This window comes from Pseudomyrmex gracilis, unplaced genomic scaffold (genome assembly GCF_002006095.1).
Source record: "Pseudomyrmex gracilis isolate BER0280 unplaced genomic scaffold, ASM200609v1 scaffold_14, whole genome shotgun sequence".
Lineage (NCBI taxonomy): Eukaryota > Metazoa > Arthropoda > Insecta > Hymenoptera > Formicidae > Pseudomyrmex > Pseudomyrmex gracilis.
Window position 1 is genome coordinate 1,208,588 of NW_018020598.1, and position 15,602 is coordinate 1,224,189.

General features: G+C 40.8%; 1 protein-coding gene across 2 annotated transcripts in view; it reads right to left on the reverse strand.

Annotated features, from left to right (window-relative positions):
- The window catches only part of LOC109863869 (zinc finger CCCH domain-containing protein 13), a 65,883-nt gene that overhangs the window by 26,730 nt on the left and 23,551 nt on the right, over nt 1-15,602 (reverse strand). For both annotated transcript variants that reach the window (XM_020444517.1, XM_020444516.1), the window contains exon 4: nt 7,011-7,103. In XM_020444517.1, the coding sequence (XP_020300106.1) occupies nt 7,011-7,103 (93 nt within the window). The remainder of the gene's footprint in view (nt 1-7,010; nt 7,104-15,602) is intronic.

Below are 15,602 nucleotides of genomic sequence, written 5' to 3' on the forward strand. Positions count from 1 at the left end.
TTTAGTTACGTTTTTAATTTTCTCTACATATACGACAAACTGTCTCAAAATCGCTTTTCATTATTTACTCTCTCGATCTTACCGATTCGATTCGACTCGACTCTACTCGATCAACCAACCAATTGGCAATACGGAAAAGAGGCAACAATAGATGCGATACATTCGATATCAAAACGCGCACTTTGCGGTACACATAAATTTTTACAACATGTCACCGCGATGACAGCTAGTACACGTATTTGCACCTTTTTTCTGGTAGAAAATGTGCAAGAATACATTTTGCAAGATAATGATTTACATTATTCAGATTTAAATTCGTGTTTTGAATTTCTTTTCTTTTTTTAAATTGTCGAAATATACTTTTTGCTGTTTCTGCAAATAAAATTGCTCATTTTTATAACTACGCACCTATAATTCATCGTAGCACATTGAGCCGAGAGTAGAACCGACGAACAAAGAAAAGCGACAGGGTCAACTCGCTCGAAACGCTAACAATTCAAGTTTCAGGACGAGAATTTCGGAAGCGAACTTGGAACGTTGTAACTTCGTTGAGTGTAACTGTGAGCTTGTCTGCGGCAAAGTAGCCACTTTCGTAGAAACGATGTTACAGAGGGGCTTGGACGATTCGGAGGACGACGACCGCGACGACGACGACGACGACGACGACGACGAAGACGACAAAGAGTATCGCGTCTGCGTGCAGTACACGTTCATCGCTCTATAAAAACCCACGTGCCGGGCGAATAGCGGTTCGTAGTAGACGACACGTGGCGGATCCCGAAGAGAAACATTAGGAAGATAGCGAGTATAAAGAAGAGAAAGACCGAGAGAAGAAAAGGAATAAAAGAGCATACATAGAAATTGTACTTGTTTAAAGCAAGAACGAAACGAATGTGTGTGTTTGTGTGTGAGACTCGCTCGAATTTAAATGTTTCGAGGGATGTGAGAAAAATAAAAGAAATTTTAGAATTTTTCAACACTGCAAATATTTAAGAGACATAGAATAGAAGAAAATATTCCGAAAAAAAACGCAACAGTGATACACAATATGCAGAAAATTCAGAGAGAATCGAAACAAAACATCAAAAATATGGAAAATTCAAAAAATATAAAAACATCTTAAACTATTGTCAATGTATATTTGCAACAATTATAAGAATAAGAATTAAGCAAACTATCGATTAAAAAAAAAAAAAAAAAAAGAAGAAGAAGAGAGGTGAAAGGCAATCGTGGCTCGAGCGGAGCCGCGGTACTCGACTGTACTCGTGTCAACTGTTCCGTTCTACAGCTTTACCCACAGCTTCACCCCTTCATCCGCTTCTCTTCATTTCGCAGCGTGTGTGTTTCCGACAACAAACAGGCCGGCGGCGGCGGCGGCAGCGGCGGCGGCGGCGGCGGCGGTAGCGAACGCATACGAAAGCGCATGCATCCGGCCGAATATTCGAATGCAACAATAATTGCGCGTCGCCGCGGAGCAAACGAGCCCGTTTGCGCGCAAGAGAGACAGAAATGAGAGAGAGAGAGAGAGAGAGAAAAGGAGAAGGGCGAAGGCAAAGCGCGCTGGCATCCCTTATCACGCGGTACCGGCGGACCGTGTGCCTGTGTGTTCCATTATATCCTGCGACCAGACGCAATTAAGTGGGAGATAGCGTTTCCCTCGACTCGGCGAAGACCTCTCTCGCAGAGAGAGACCAGAGGAAACGTGCCAGCTGCAAGGAACGGTCCGATATCCTTCACGGCTCGTGCGTTTTCTCTGCCCGCGCCGTTCGTCCTATCTCACCCTTCGCTCTGCACGCTTCGCAGTGCGTAGACACGCTCTGTTCCTGACGCGTGAAGCGCCCGGCCAACCCTATGCGTCCGTTTCCACTGCCTATTCGGCGTTACATCTCTGTATACACATCCTCCTCTCTCTCTCTCTCTGTCTCTATTAGAATTCCGCTATTCACCAACATTACCTGACACGCGCGCGCCGTTACCCGTGCGCTATACATTGAAAACACGTCTGAAGTATAATTCCGCTTATGCGAAACGCAAGGCTGGGCTGTTGCACATTTGCAACAAAACATCGTAGATGCAACGCCGTCGCGCAACACACCGACGCAACGTATGTACGATGCAACTTCGAACATTTAAGCGTAACACACGGATATTCGCGGCGAAATTACGCCGCCTCCCGTCGCTTGTCGGAATTTCTGCGCGCGTCGCATCAAAAGATATTACACCGTGAGGTTACGTCATCATTTCGGACGCGCCTCAAAACGAATGAGCGTAACGCAGCAACGTGCACATCTATCCATAGAGTTATTTTCACTGACTGTCACGAACATAGCGAGACGCATGAATGTTTTTGTTCGCGACATTTTGGCAACAATGTTTCTCAAATTTGTAAACATTATTCTCGATCCGATTGTTTTAAGACGGTGTTGAAGTTATCACGTTCCGTTACAAGTGTGTATATAACTCAGTCTGGAATTGTTTTAATTATGCTATTTAACTTCCGTTGCATATACCGCGCGAATTATTAAGGTAAAATATAATTGTTTAAGCGTTTAATTGTTGTTACGACAAAAGCTCTCGTTTCAGTCAATTAGTAACTTGTTTTCCAACAATTTTCGACAATATTTTTCTACTAGATTTTAATAATATAATTTATTATTGCGATTATTCCTGTGTATCTACGTCCTGTGCGCGTCCGTCTCTTCCTCTTCCCCTTCGTGTTTCATCTGACTGACAGGCGACGTATCTACTGCCAGCTGCGGCTGACTATACAGCGGTTCGCACTACTCGACGAATTACATTGTGGTCTCGACAAAAAATAAAAACCAAAATGCAAAAGTCAACCTCAAAAGAATTACGGTGTTTATAAAACTACTAAAAAGCCTATTTAGAAAAGAAAAAAAAACATATAGAGTAAATGTCACACACAAGGCCAAAAATATGACAATAAAATAAAAACTGTGTTTTTGTGCAAAAAAAAAGAACAATTGTCGATAGTTGAAATTATCTATCCGAGATGTGATTAGTAAAGTACGTCTGGAAATTGTATTCTCGGTATTCACTATTTCTCTCGTTTCCGTCATTTCCGGAGAATTTGCCTGCTAAGAAGAAGAAATCGACCGAATCTCTTCGATCTTTCCACTATCGAAAAGAGAAGAGAAGACAAGAAAGAGAGAGAAAGAGAGAGAAGAGAGGGCGCGAGAAGGGAAGCAAGGGAAATCTGGGGTGACGATATTGGCAATCTCGCTGTTGCATTTTCATTTCGCCTCACACTAACATCGTGAGCTACGAATTTTCGCGACTTCCCTTCGTGGCTGAATAGAAGCGTGGTTTGGAAAAGGGGGATGGGAAACGGAAGAAGGGAGAACAGATTTCCACGAGTGTCGCTCGTGCTTCCTACGCAAATTTCCATCGACGTAATCGCGTAAAGGTCGAGACCAATGCGTTTCAAACCGGGTTTTCTTTGGTCGTTTCTTGCGTGTACGGGAGTAAATTTCGCGAAAATTTACCAACCTACTGTTGTATTATATAAAAAAAAAAAATAGTTCAGTTTTACTAGACGCGACAGACACGCGAGCGATGTTAATTTCGCGCACCTCACGCGTGCAAATAACGCGAATATAATAATGAGTAACGAGAATAAAACGCGAGAATAATGCGAATAAAATGGAGTAAAACGTTGCGCGCGCGTTTTTCTTCGCATAATGTGAGAGACAGAAAATACGTTCGTTACGGAACGTGTAATCCTCAAGACGTGCAGCCGAGAAAAAAAGACTGTTTAACGAGATGTTTGTTCGGCTCGCTTATTTGCGGAGCTCTTCTTACTGCTGCTTTTCTAGAGAGAGAGCGAAAACTTCCGGCGTAGAATTAAAGTTGCAGGAAAAGCGGCTTCAACGGCTAGCGGGCGCGAAAAGCTGACGATAAGAAGTGAGAAGCCAGCCCGAGACGTATATGTCGCGAAAAAGTCGAATATTATATGTATATTACGCTTAATAAATTACTGACAAAAAAATAAGTTACTTTTACTTAGAGATTCGCAATTTTGTGCGTAAAAATAAAAAAAATAAAAAAAAAAACCTAATTTTATATTGTCGTAAAAATAAGGAATAAATAATTTGTGGATTGATAATAAACTATTCAAGTAATAAACTATTCAATATATTGCATCGTTAATCGATGTGAAGCGACGTCGATAATTCGGGTCTTCGTAATTTTATGCAATTATGCATGCTACCTCTTTCTCTCTTTCTCTCACAAGGATGGTGAATATGGAGTTTCGGGGCAGATTTCAGCGAGCGCATCTGTCCTTCGTTCTCTTCTCTTCCCTCTTCCATCTCTCTCTCTCTCTCACTCTCTCGTTTCATGGTGATGCGAGCGCACGTTAATTCCCATTCGTTGCGCGTTTACATTATTATTAAAGCGCGTTTACACGGCTGACTGCGTCGATGCCGCCACCGTGGAATTTTAATCCACGATTCTTCGCCACGATGTTGAAAAATACGATGATTAATCTTATAGCGATGGCTTTTAATGTGTTTAATCTCCTCGCGTTTCATATCAAAGTCATTATGCGAATAACGCAAATGTTTTAATCCGACTCTATATTGTGTATATATAGGTACTTAACGCATTTGTATGTGAAGAACATGCGCGCGCTAAAAATGGTTCCCGACATAAATATCGGAAACAGAATTTCGCGTGAATCGCGATTAAATTTGCGATGTAAATTTGATAATTGTCAGTTTAATCGCAACGTCTCTTGATTTCGCAATGAGAATGAAAGATATTTGCAGAGAGACCGTTGAGAGAGAGAGAAAGCGAGAGGGAACTCTCAACACACAGCGAGAAGATTTTATATTTATATTTTTCATTATTACACTGAATATTTAACTTTATACTATTGGGGATATATTTTGCGTGTCATTCGACAGCGCGGGCGCGCGCGCGCGTTTAATTTTATTTTACGTTATGTATTATTTTCAAGAGATAATCGGTTTAAAACGTGTTTCGCGCGTTTAATTATTTAGACAATTTACCTCGAAATTATCACGGATACATAGTACGCTGGATTAATTTTATAAGCGAATCATCAAAATGGAAAAAAAAAGAGGTAGAAAAAATAAATAAATAAATAATTAATGGCGTGGCCGTAACACCCGGCAATTACATAATAAATTGCAACAAGCTGCGTTGAACGCGATAAACAACAGTTCTACATCGGGACGAAGCGTTATTTGTAAAATAAAATAGCTAATTCAGTACGAGCTAATTAATTATGCTCGAAACAGCGGGAATGCGCAATGCTCTCTCTCTCTTTCTTTCTCTCTTTTTCTCTCTCTCTCTCTCTTTCTCTCTCGTGTGCGAGCATTTTCATAGTGCGCAAAATGGCAAATGACTCGATTGGCGAATTTATTAATTCAATTAATTGAACGCTCCGTTTCCGCGTCGACGGTGTACTCTCTCTCTTTCGTGCACCATACGCAATGCTGATGCATTATTATCGTGCGGCAATTCGCCGTAAATTATTCCGTTGAAAATTATCTTCGCCGAATGATCAGACATATATTCGCTATATAGAAATATATCGTTACAATGTATAATTACAATTAATCTTAACTTGTCCATGCGAGAGTCGAGATAAAAGAATTTCAACTCGACATACGCAATATCCGTATAAGAAAAAAAAATACGTTAAAAAAAAAAAAATAACAGCAAAAATAACAATATCTTTATCGAGTACACAGAGACAAAAACAAACATCAGCAGTGATTTTGCAAACCAATAAATCTCGTAGAATCACTGGAAAAAATAAGTCGAAGAAGTTGCGAAATACTGCGGGATTCTTCTTGTTGAGAATCCCACTCTTGTTGATCGGATTCCACAACCTTCGAGAGAACAAATGAAAAGTTTGCTTGGTCGTTGGCACTTGGGAAGCTTCCTAAGACCGCTTTGCTCTGGTTTAAAAGACTCGCAAGCTACGTCCACGGGTCGCCGACCCGAGGCTTAATACGTACACTTATCACGCTGCAATGATCTTGTTAGCAACTTTTGTTTTATCTTTTTTCTTTCTTTTTTTTTTTCATTAGAGCGTCTAACGTGAGAAAGGGAGCTTTCGAGCTTAGAGACGGTTAAATACGCTTTATTGGCTTTGGAAGCCTCGAAATGAGACTCACCTCGTTCCAAAACAATGCAAACTTCGTACTGCCGGAGCGCTGCTTTATATTTGTGCTGCGTTTCAGCAAAAATAAATCGAAAACAGCACGATACTAAAACTCACGTTCAATTGCGTCCAACAGAGAAAGTTATAAAATATTCCAAATATTTACACAACAAGTATATGTTGTATTTGTACGAGATATTTTTGTGTATGTTTTCCGTAACGAAATACACAAATTAAAAAGTACTAGATATGTTTTAGAAATATTTGAGATACAACATAAAACAATGTGCGAAGTTTGTTCGTCGAGCAAAATAAATATATTTCACTTCTATCGAACAGTAATGTAAGACAAACAAATTATTTTTTTTTATTCCCTTATCAAAAGGTACGGCACGGTGTTTCGCGCCAAGTTCACGCGCAGCGCGAGGCCGACCGTAATTAACTTACTTACGCGAGTCAGACAGAGTTCAGCAGAGAGTTAAGATTTTTATATCTCAGCAATAGCTCTGAACCGATTAACTTCTAGACTCAATCGAAAGCTGAGATTTTTTATGAAAAACGGTTTTTTCTCTCCGTACCTTATAACGAACAGAAATATGATGATCTAATGTTTTGTAAATTACGAATATGAAACTTTCAAATTTTTTTCAAACTTCAACGTCATTGTAGGACAATTAAACTTACCGAAAACAAATCAATATACTATAATTATCATTCGTTATTCATTTTGCTTCTACTCGAGCAAACTATAAGCTAACTATTTTAATCCTCATTATCCCGATCTAAATTAATTAATTATCCTGATCTAAATTAGTAGATTCAAAGATTGTATAAACTTGCGGGTTTCACTTACCTACATCCTTCGAACCGCCCCATGTTCCTAGCTGGGCTTGACGAGCTAATCGGGACAAAGCGTCGACGTAAACTCGCGACGCCGCCGCAGCTCCTGAAAAAGAGAACTTATAAATAACATACACACACACACACACAAGAACTTGTACTTATTGAAATATATTTTTGGCGCGAATATATTCGAAAAAAAATATCTTCCAACGTTTTTCCTGCACTGTGTTCGACAGGAGATATAAAATCTCATCATCTTTGTCGAAAAAAAAAATGACAAAATCAAACCGTCCTAAACGAACCATTCGCGGTTATCAATAAAAATACAATTGCTTTTTAGGCCGGGTCTTGTTAGAGGTTATGGAGCAGAAAAATTGGGGCGATTCAGACAGGAAATGGTGGGAAAAGACGAGAAGTGGTGGTAAGCTCGGTATATCGGTAGAAATTGTGTGTTCCACCCTAGCGGGCGAATCCCTCATAAATAGCGAGCTTGTGCGCGCTAACAGACTCGAAGAACGAAAAAAAAAGAAGAAAAGAGGTATAACGAAGGGGGAGGTGAGTCGAGAGGGGAGTGGCTTGTCGGACAAGGAACCGTACGTGCTGTATCGCAGAATGAACGGACTTGCAGGGAGTGCAGCGGGGGGTTGAAGGGTCGTTTTATGGGGCGCGCCTTTTGTACGTGATTATCCCCCTTCGCGTCTTACATTTCTCCTTCACTTCTGAGAAATCGAACCGTACCTGAAATGCATTTGTTATCTCATTAGAACCGAGAGAGAGAATTTTATTGATTTTCAAAGAGCAAAAAACGTCTGTACGAAACTCAAAATTGTCTATAAATTTTCAATTTGCAAAAATAGCTTTTTAGAGATCACTGTTCTTTTCCAAATTTTTACACAAATTTTTCCTCAAGAATGTTGCGCTTGTTTTCTTATATGTATGCGTATTTCGTATTTTACCTCGATGTAATTTCTTATAAAATTTTCAAAAGCTCGAAGGAGAGAAAACCAAGCTTCACCAAGTTCAACGTCACACTTTAGGTTTCTGAAAAAAAAAAAAAAAAACGCTTCTTGTTCTCAATTAACGTTTCTCAAACGGAAAATTTGCTGTGGTTCTCGCGTGGCTAAACGCTAAGTTTCCTCTTGGTGGCGGATCGCGCGCAAATATAAGGGACGGCAGGGAGGGATAAGGGTACAAGTGAATTTATGCTTCATTCGTACATGTTAGGTATACACGAGGAAGAAACGAGTGGAGCGTAAATTATGGCACTCTTGAAGCTCGTTCCAACTCCTCCTCTTCCTCCTTCTCCCCGCCCTTCCTTCTCCCTTATCCCCATCGCGTCGACCTCAAGCACAACGCTCGTTTCCGGAGGACGGCTTTTATTTATTGTTTCATACTACTGTGAACACACGTTATTCTTTGGCGAGAGAGAAAAATTCTGTTTTAAAATTATACATCAAGATATTTTTTTTTTTTCTTCCCGTCACGTCTCTTTCAGCCTAACAACGACGTATTCGACATGTTTGCACGCGATTATTGAATTTTGCAGTTGCTCGTCAAATGCGATAATTATTCTCGCAAATTCTTTGCAAATCCGAGATTATATTCTTTAATCGAATTGAACGTTCGATATTTTGTTTTTTTTTTTTTTACATACAAGTATACGTACAACATTTGGATAAAAATAGTATTTCGGTATAATGCATTTCACCGAGTCACATATAAAACACCACGGCTTTTTCAGAGACGAATATTATTCTTTCTCATTTATTATGTACCGTTCCGTTATATATTGTATATATTGTTACTGTTATTTATTGTGTATTATATTCACGTGTTTGCGCTACAGAGTATTTATCGTTGTAGACATTGTTGTGATATGTTCGTTATAATTATTGAGATAAAAAAAAAAAAATGCAATGCAGAACGATAACATTGGAAATTGTCCGGTTTACGATATCGCTTGGCAATAATTTCGCCGCGAGGACTGCGCTTCATATCCGAGTTTTACGATATAGAAATTTGCGATACGGCATCGAAACTCGCGCGTCGACAGCTGTCGCTGCCATTTTTCGTGTATGTTTCTCTTGTAACTGTTTCTCCTTTTTTTTCTTTTTGCTTTTTATTGCAAGACCAAGTTCGCGAGTAAATTTAATGCGGAAATTTTTACTCTTTCTAGTGCGATTCGAGAATTATCGTTATAATTATTTTCTCTATCTCATTTCTTTCTCACGTGTCGCGAACAAACTCTTACATGGACTAGAAAAACGATGTCACGTATGTGTGCGCGCGTGAAAATATCAACATTCGTCAATTTTAGTTTTTTAATTATTTGAATTTTATACGCTCTCTAGAGAAAGCTTTCTCTGTAAAAATGTTTTATAATCGCGTCATACGTGCACAACGCGATATGTGTATATGACAAATGTTTAAAGGGGTAGTTGTAGATAATTATTCTTTTTACACAATACGCGGAAAAAAAAGTTATTGTCAAAATGTTCTATGGAAATATATTTCGAGCTTTTTAAGCCCCCCCCCCCCCCAAATAGTAGTGTATTATTATATCGTCGAGTATCGAACATCGCGGAAACACGGTAAAATCGTAAGCAGAAATATCCAGCGCTTCGCACCCCCGTCGTTGCTCGGGAATGCGTAAACCGTTTGGAACATAACCGGGGGGGAGAGGTGGCGGGGTCGATGGTGGAAATGCTGACTCGCCCACCCCTCTTGTTTGCGGCTGTTCGGGCAACCCCCGAGCGACTCCGGGGATTGGAAGCAGGCCGAGTTCGTCATCGACAAGCGCACCCTCATTGTCCGCCGGTCATCCCTCGTCTTCCCTCAACTGTCGGCAAACTTCGGACTGTCCTGTATCAACCCTTCACCGCAACGTTCCTCATCCTAACCCGGCTCTGAGACATCTCAATATCGATATACACACGTATATCGGATTCGAAGGGATTCTCCGCTCTCGCGAGACGAGAATTCAAGACGTGACCGTAGATACGAGCGGTATTGAATATTCCAAAACATTTGAACATTTGTCGTTTCAAGATGACAAAATTTACAAATGTTCGTAACTTTGCGCGCAATTAAAGAAATTCAAACCGACAGAAATGTTTCGGATCAATCAGAATTAAAAACTTTCGCTAATATATATTTTCAATATAATTCTATAAACAAAAAAAGATCCTTTTGTTTTCTTAAACAAATATATGTAACCTTTGTTTCCTGTACAATCAATTTGTTCGACGATAAAATTGATTTCAAATTTATAATTGTTTTTCGACGACGGTGAAGCAGTTGCGCGAGAGGAAACGAACTTCGAAATGCTCAACATGTAATTAAGGAGCTGCTTTGAAGGATCGACTTCTTAGCCTCGGCGCGCGTCGTTTATCAGCGCTTGCGAGCTTGCTTAGAAGGGACAGAGATAATAAATGAACGGCGGAGTTTCTAAGCGGCTTAATTGCTTATGAGGGTGTTTACCAAAGCCTTTAGACTGCTTTTGCTAAACGCAACAGGCGCAAGCGAACACACTCCAAGATTTCGCGCGGCATTAATGTAGATTAATGGAAAACTTCGTTTCCCCATTTTCGGCTGCAACTTTTCCTATTACTCCGTCGACAGTTTTTATCGACGGTTATTAATGGATCGACGCCCTGACTTTCGCGTTTTTTTTCCCACTACTTCGGGTTTTTCTTTCTTTTTTTTTTTTTTTTACCGAAGATCTCAATCTAATCGAACTTCGTCCGTTGTTGCTCGAGATTTTATTTTGTTTCTTATTTTATCATTTATTTCACGTAAACCTGTTGTGTGTACACAGTGATATTTTCGATGTTATCAAGGCTATTTACTTTCTGAAGTTGTTTCTCGTTCTCTCCCTTCACTTCCCATATTCGCCGTATTTGCACCCTCTTACTGAACCGACAAGCATCTTAGCAAGCGTGAATGTCCTTTTACCCTCGTTACGCTCGTCGCTCTCGGCGTGGCAACTTGGTTACAATATGAGTCTCGAGGTGTTCAATGACACAGACGCCATACCATCACGTTGGAAAATGCAACGGAACGACGCGTTGGAGAGAGAGATCTGTTCGGTAACCCCTGAATTCCGAGCCACCACCTCAGTCTGATTGGATCAGACACGTTCCGACAATCGTTCAAACATATCGTAATGACCAAGATGGCGGCAAATCGAACGGACGCGTTTTATTCATCGAAAAGAGATGTGTCTCCCCAATTTTGTTTTATATGTTTTATTATATTCACGTCGCATACACAGAAACTTGTTTGCAGAAAATTGGGAACAATTGCGAAAGCGCGTTACGAAAAATCAAAGGATAATTAATCGAAACAAAAGGCAACTGCGAAACACCAAGCGACGAGGCGACAATTCCGCGACGCCGCCATTTTGCATTTCGGAAGTGAATACCGCGGCGGGTGATAATCGCGAATTAAGAGGCGCCGGCTAATCGACACACCCACCCTTTCAATTTCCATCCCTTGTAAAACAGCACCCTCACCGTGTCGCCTGAGGAAGGGGAGAGCGACAGAGAAGGAGAACGATTGTCTCCGGTGATTACGGTTTCCGGAGTTGTTTGCATTTAGGAAGCCATCAACGCTTAATCGCATTCCTTCCCGCCTCAGGAGATTGCAGTTTTCGGCGAAGGCAAAGAAGAGAAGAAGATAGAGAGAGAGAGAAAGAGAGAAAGAGAGAGAGAGAAAATAACAACACAACATCCATACCACCTTTTACATCGACCAACTCCCTCCGCAGGCATATAAAAAGTAGTAGTCTCGTGACACGAAATTCCGCCGGCGAGATTGCGCGGAAAAACACGTGGTGCAAAATTTGTTAAATATTTTTGCCAAGCACGCGAATAAACATTGCAAATGGCCGCCGTTCTACCCATCTTTCAATTGAATTTACGAAGAATGTGAATCTCTCTGCCGTTTTTATCATTGTGTGTGCGATCGATAACAGTGAATTATTCTTAAAAGTTTTAAGCTATAATTATGAAAAAAAATATATATCTAAGTAATTCTCAATAACATTGAAAATGTAAACTTCGATTTTTTCTCATTTTCACCCAGTTCGAAAGAAAGAACATCTCATGTTTTTAACGGAACACCGAGTATACATAGACAAGAGCATATCAGTTAGAAGCGTCTCTTATGAGAGGAATGCTTTGCGCGAATATAAACCGCGGGGGTGAGAAAAAGGCAGGATGGTCCTTCGAGAGGGAATAATGAAATTAGAAGCGTCTGCCACCCCGACCGCAACGAGAAGGCGGGGGAGTGAAGGGCAGAGGGAGGTTGCCCGGAAGCGTCGTCGGGACTGAGCAAAAATAATTGAATCGCACGGAGCGCGGGGTTGCACTGTCCAGAATAAAGTTTACGTTTCAACCTCCCACCCTTCTTCTATCCCTCTTCAACAGCTACTAGCACACTCTCTGTACCTTGCGTACTTCAGCCCGTGCCTTTACGGTTTCTCTCTCCTCTATCTCTCTCTTTTTCCTTCTCTCGTTTTCTGCAAAAGTGTGCAACCCGTCGACCGCCACCTTGTTGTCTCATATTTCCATCTTCCTTCTGGAATTTCCAGAGGGTGACCACCCTTTATCCTCTTCTTCCCATGGAATTCCCACGAGTACGCAGCGAAATAATAAAGGAACGAAATGACTTTGAGAAAGATGAAAGTCACTCCTTTGCGCTCTTGTTTGTTCATTACTCGTTTTTGTGTTTTCCGACGGTGTCGTTCTTTTGTTCCGACTCTTGCGTGTAAAACAAAACTTTTGCCGATTTTATTTCTCGATAAAAAAAAAACAATTATAAAACTTTCTCTCTCTCTTTCTCTCTCTCTCTCTCTCTCTCTCTCTGTCTCACCGAAAGTAAATATCTATCTTTAAGTTTGCAATTTAATTAGTAGAGAGTTGGCATTTTTCCATTGAAGTCTGAAATTTTTTTCACAGAAAATTTATGCACACAATTTGTGTAACTTACATGTACCATACAGTTGCTAAATCTGTTGCTGGCTTACTCTGACCTTCTGGAGATTAAAAAAAGATAATCGCGTGAAAAGAAAATTATAAAATCTTGTAAAATAAAATATTAAATAAAAAATATTAAATAAACTTCGAAATATCGATATACAAAGAAGCGCGTATTAATCTTTCTTGACGGAGTCAAGAAATTATTTTTCAATTCGAGAAAGTGTGTCATTCCATGTGTTCGCACGCGATATCAGATTTTGTACGACACGATCGCTTCGTCACTCGGAAAGAAAGAGTGCAAATGAGAAAAGAATTGAGGATGATTTATGGGTCGCATGCAGATGTTGGGACGTAACAATATTATTGTAAACTTTGCGATTGCGGCATTGTTGAAGTGTCGGAAGAGAAAAGCCCATCCGGCAAACGCGCGAATAATAGGGGTGGCTTGCGTTTATTTGCGCTCGTCTTCGTCGGAGCGAGGATCGTATATTTTCGCGTAGCAGACACGCCGATGCGCAACGAAAAGTTGAAGTGACTTGCCTAGTACAATCGAAAAAAAATGAGCAGCAGTCTCGGTTGACTTTTGCTCATATAACAAAAACGCTTCAAACTAGCATTAGTGAAAGTCTTTTCACTTTTCCTTTGTCTCTTTCTTTCTAATAAACAAAAATACAACAATTTTAACAATAAAACCATTATTGAAAATAGTTGTACGAGAAAAAATTGTTGAAAGCCTCAGAACACATAGCAAAAAGAAAAAATGGAATTAAATCGAGACGGAAGAAAATGCACGATATTGCGAAGAATAATATTTAAGGATTATTCCGCCTCAAATACCGGCTATTCCGATCCATTAATATCGCTCAGCTAGCAAATTGGATTAAAGGGAATCCATTTAAAGGGATATTAGGACAGTATCGCGAAGGGTCCGTGATTTCTTTCACTTCAAGGACGAACTGCGAGATAAATCAGATTCACCCGAACAAAGATCTGACATTCGTGAGTAAATACTAACGACTGTTTCATTTATCTCTGATTTAACGTAATCTTGCATACATTGTGTACACATTTTCCGCGTAATTTTTCAACAAATTTAATCGTTCTATAAATACGTTTTATAAATACGATTTTTACAAATAATGAAAAAACAGAACAATTTGCGCAGCAATACATACAGATTAATCGTGTGTGTATGTATGCAAGTCTCGTATACTCGAAACGGTCGATTATTTAAATCGATGCGTCTAATAATTGATAGCGCGAGGGGAAAATTTTTCATTCGGACGTGCGGCGAATTTGTGCCGTTAATTTCCGGTGAAAAATAGTAACTCACCGAGAGGAAATCTCGTCGAGATTAATACTAGTTTCATTGGTAGGTAGTTATAACCGTCGCGCTCCGCGAAAATTAAATCGAATTCCAAACATAGTCGACCGCGGATGTACAGGAGTGGGTTCGAAACAGCGGGAAGGGGAGGATTCGAAATAGCGGAAAGGGGAGTTTGAACTTCCTGTTCCGGGGATGACAGGTCCTAGGTCGGAGTTAATTAGCGGGGCGGCATGCCGCGATTAGTCAGACGCGATCGATCCGGAAGTGCGTGACGGTTCCATTAGCACACCCGGTATGCAGGTCCGCTCGGACGCGGATACGTAAGGTATTCGGCTATTAACGGAGATACGAGCAGATTCCAGCCGATGTTCCAGCCGGAAACTCCATTTACCTTTTCATTGCACGTTGCACGTGCGCGCGACCGTGTTATCGCGCGATATTATCATTAATATTATCGCGATAACGTAATTCAGCGACCATGAAATCCGCTCATCATAATGATGATGAAGTTATAGCGTTCGTAAAAAAAAAAAAAGTAACAAACTGATTTGTAGATTTCTCAAGAAAACGGTCTTCGCTCATTCGGTTGCTCAACCGCGTGTAACGTAATCGCGACGAGAATCATTAGTTCGAATAAACAAATCGCGCTTTTATCGATAACTCTGACACGGAACATCAATTTCTGTATTTTCGCTTCTCTCTCTCTCTCTCTCTTTCTTTCTCTCTTTGGCGCGATTTAATATTACAACTCGTGCAAAACGAATTCCTGTTTGATTACGAGTCCGTTGCATTATCACGGCGCGATATACCGCAAACTATCATATTTCGCTTATCAATCCCAATAAATACTACAGCGCGCGCGTTTTAGAGCGACGCGCGCGCGATAAGGCCACGTCATTTTTGCGGGATATTTTTCACGGTGCTTTCGCTCCGCCAAGGATTTCGCACGTCAGTTTTCGCAAACGAGAGGGGTCGCGCTCTATCTCGCGCGCATAATTCACCCCCGCGTTTATTACACGTTTTATTTATGCGTATTACGCGCGACCGTCGCGACGCAAAGCGACGCGGCGCGCCGAACGTTTTTTATGCAAAACGGAGTCATTTTCGCAACACGCCGTACATACACATACGTGCGCGCGCGCGCGCGAGCACGGCCGCTCTCCGCTCTCCGCCAACTCTCTCGATCGCGTAATATTCGCGAAAATAACTCCTGCCGCGCCTTTTTTTTCGCGGTGAGATTTTCACCGTGGCGCAAATTGCAGTTACGAAGAACGCGAACGGAATACATTAACCG